The sequence below is a fragment of the Tupaia chinensis genome, unplaced genomic scaffold (genome assembly GCF_000334495.1).
Source record: "Tupaia chinensis unplaced genomic scaffold, TupChi_1.0 Scaffold138500_1, whole genome shotgun sequence".
Classification (NCBI taxonomy): Eukaryota; Metazoa; Chordata; class Mammalia; order Scandentia; family Tupaiidae; genus Tupaia; species Tupaia belangeri.
The window spans coordinates 58352-61947 of record NW_006198396.1 but is presented as its reverse complement, the minus strand read 5'-3'; the positions used below and the strand labels follow the sequence as shown (position 1 = coordinate 61947).

The 3596-nt window shown below is 52.6% G+C and overlaps 1 protein-coding gene across 1 annotated transcript in view; it reads right to left on the bottom strand.

Moving 5' to 3' along the window:
• Positions 1-658: 658 nt before the first annotated feature.
• NALF2 (NALCN channel auxiliary factor 2) overlaps positions 659-3596 on the bottom strand; it is a gene marked incomplete at its 5' end in the record, with an annotated part of 43826 nt that continues 40888 nt past the window's right edge. The window contains 1 exon segment of the mRNA XM_027765505.1: positions 659-3569. Coding sequence (XP_027621306.1) covers positions 3184-3569 — 386 coding nt within the window.

Below are 3596 nucleotides of genomic sequence, written 5' to 3'. Positions count from 1 at the left end.
CCCTCATTGATGTGAAAGATGTGGTGGGGAGGGCCCTCTCTGCTCTCCCTCTAGCAGTTCTTTCTGAGTGCCCTCCATTCTTCTGGTGAACAGATGAGTCTGCTGAAGTGGTCTAGGAGAGTTGAGTCTGGGAGACTAGAATTGAAGGCTGCAGGAAAGGCAGAGAATGGGTAATCAATCCCCAGGTATACAGCTGTGTTTGGACCACATGGAAGTAGACTGGTGGGTTGGTTTTTTTACTTCAACCAACATCACAATCTTGAGTCTCAACTTCCCTTGAAGAATGAGGAGACCTGGTGATACTGGGCTCCCATTCCTGCAAGACAGCCCAGGGCTCGAACTTCCCTGCAGTTCTCACCACTCACTTTGAGTCTGCACCTCTTCCCATACCAGCCCACCTCACTTCTTATAATTATCAGTGTGGTCCCTGCAGATGGTTGGCTTTGTGATTCCTTATCTAGAATGGCCTACTTCAGAGTTAACCTTTTTTTTGTTTCTGAGATTTGAGCCAACAGGGGGCCAGGTACAGGGTCATCATCCTCTGGTCCCACCCACTTTCCAAGCCATAGACTGTCTCCTGGGGCAGTAAGCTTAACTCTGCAGAACAAAGCCATGAAGGGAGGGTTATCAAGTCTTACCATTTATTTCTTTATGGGGTTAAACAAGAACAGAGAGGCCTCTGCTCCACAATGCAACAAAACAGAAAGCAGTACACATACAGAGACTCTCACTGAAACACAGAGGCAGGGATGAGAGGGAAGGCAAAGACAACTGAATCATAGCTGGGAGGAATAGAGGAAGGGATAGGAGACTACTAGGAAACCAGCTTGGAGACTCAGTCATAGGAACTAGTGCAAGAAAGTCCTACTTATGAAGCACAGTGTAGAAAATGGCATAAGAAAGCTGCCCAGCTCTGCTGCCTGTGATGGAGGGCAGGGGCAGCCGGAGAGGTGGTGGAAGATAGGGGCTGGGGTGGTGTAGATGAGGGCAGTCAAATGACTTTGAGGTGGAGTGTGGTGCCCCTTTCCCCTGCCACTGGGCAAGGCCTTGAGCTGGTCTGAGCCAGGGGTTTCCTGGGCACTTGGTGAGGGGGTAGAGGGGATGAGAGTCTCCAAGGGTCCCTTCTCTGGGGCCATATGGTTCCTCTACTTCTCAGTCCCTTTTCCAATCCTGAAAATGCAGGAGTTAGGAGGCAGTACCTAGGGTTTCTCTGGAGCCCAAGCACCTGCCCCTTCACTTATACGTAAGCGTGTCTGGAAAGGAGCCAGCACCTCTTCCCCTCCCCAGCTGAAAAGAACACTCTAGGGATGGGGTATGTGACCAGGCCCAAAGTGCTGAGGGCCAAACAGGGAAGTCTGTGGGAAGGGCACAGGGGAAGGAGTAGAGGGACAGGTTGTGAGAAGAGAGAAAACTGGCAGGAACTCCCTGGTCTCATAAAGTTGATTTGAAACCCCGTTGAGGCCTATGAACGATTTCCTCTCTATTAAGGGGGCCTCTAATTCATCCTTAAGCTGACCAAGTCCAGCTCTCTCCTCCTCAACCCCTTCTTAGTTTCACTCAAATGCAGCTCCAGGCCTGCCCCTCACGTTCACTCATTGGCATCACATCCTAGAAGGACACAGGTTCTTCTGGCACTTACTTGGGCCTGTCACAGAAACACAATTCTGGTTCCCTTTCTTGTTGGGTCTGAATAACTTTTAGATGTCCCAGGCAATGCGCCCCCCACCACCAGTCAGACCAGCATGATGCTAAGGACCTCCAAGTGTCTCTCAGTGCCTCTTCTTTCATCTAGCCCTCTAGCATGGCTAAACAGTTCAAGTCTCTTAGCCAGGAGATGACAGCACATTATCTTTAGTTAAAGGGTCCTCCTGCCAATCTATGGACTTTCTCCAGAAAAGAGCAGGGATTACTGAAACAGGGAACCCACTACAGGGTGAGGAGGAGTCTGGTCATTCCATAGTTGGATAGTAGCCCAGGGTCACAGACTGAAAAGGATGAATACTCTTTGGTAGGCTGGGGACAGGGTGGGGATGTGGAAGGCTCATCTCTGGAAAGCTCTGGAGCCATGCCACCAGGTTCTCCTTCATGGAGGCCTGGGCTAAGATGAGATGGAGGAGCATGAGGACCCAGGCCAGGCGTGACCCACTTGGGTTCAAGTACCTCCTCCCATGGAGATCAGAAATGGAAATATCTTTGGCCCCAAGGCCAAGATCTCCAGGACAAGAGTGGCCCTTGGGAGTATGTGCACCTTCTGTAAGATATGGCCCTTCAGACAAAGGCAGCCTAACCATGTGCCCTCAGCCTTCTATTTCAAGGCCCAATAACTCAATTCCTGTGCTTTTCCCAAAAGACTCCTTATGCAACTCTCTTTGACTTGGGGAGAAGTTCTTGAACCTGCTTCAATACTACCTATTCACTTCCCCAAAGCCAGGTGGCAGAAGCCCATGAGGCCATCTCTCCAAGCCCTCTGTCCACATCGCTCCTCTTTTCTTCTCCTTCCCTATCTTCACTCTCACCACTCATTCTGTACCTCATTTCTACCCTCATTGCCCAGGGTTGTGGGGCAAAGCTTAACTGGGGACTCATCTAGCTGCAGCTGTGTGAATCTCATCTCTTAACTGGGGCCCCATCTAGCTGTAACCCTGGAGCTGCACTTGTGATAGTCCCATGTGGGACAAGGTGTGCTGAAGTGGCAAGAGGGCCATTGCACTGTCTGCCATTGCCTGTAGGGATATGGGCAGGAGGGAATTAAGGATCCTGGCAACAAAAGGAATGTGGAGGGGGGGAAGAGCTTCTCCCCTCTGTGTCCCCCAACATTTCCTACAGGGCCGAGGCTGGATGAGCAGCCTCCTTCCCTGGGGTCAGGGTTCTTAGTTGGGGGTGGGCATTTCCAGCCCCCACTCCTCCCTTGATTTTGTTATGCCCCATATATGGGGGCTTGGGAGGGGGCACCTGCTGCTCCTGCCTTTTTTTCCCAGATGAGTCCTGCAGCTCCCTGGGGCCCTCTGGCCATTCTTTTGGAGCTGCTTTTGGGGTGGGGGTAGGCTAGAGGGATATATGGTCCCCCATTTCCCTCCTTCCCCACCTGGTCCTACACCTCCCATGGGAGGAGCCCCCTCTCCCCCACCTAGGGGGTGGAGCTGATGTTGGTGTATGGCGGAGGTCTGTCCTCCCTCACTGCTGTCACTCTTCCTGTGTCAGGCCCTCCTCTAGGGCAGGCAGTGTCTCCAGCCCTAGTACACCACCACCTTGGTTGCTGGAGAAGGACACCATGGTATGGAGGAGCATGAGAACAAGGACACAGAACCGGATTCTGCTGGGGCTGAGGCAGGAGCCCCCAGAGACCGGCAGCAGAGAGGGTTTGTGGTTGACATGTCCTGGGGGGTCATGGCGGGGGTGGTAGTGGTGGTACTGTTGGTGGTAGTGGTGGAAATAGGAGTGATGGAATTGCTGGTGGTGGGTTTTGGGGGCCTCAGACTCCTTGAACTTCTTCTTCTCCGACTCACAGGAGACCCACTGCACGTCACAGCACTTGGTTTCCAGCCGCTTTGGTGAAGTGTCCAGCAAGCCTGCCAATGGATAAGGAAGGGGTGGGG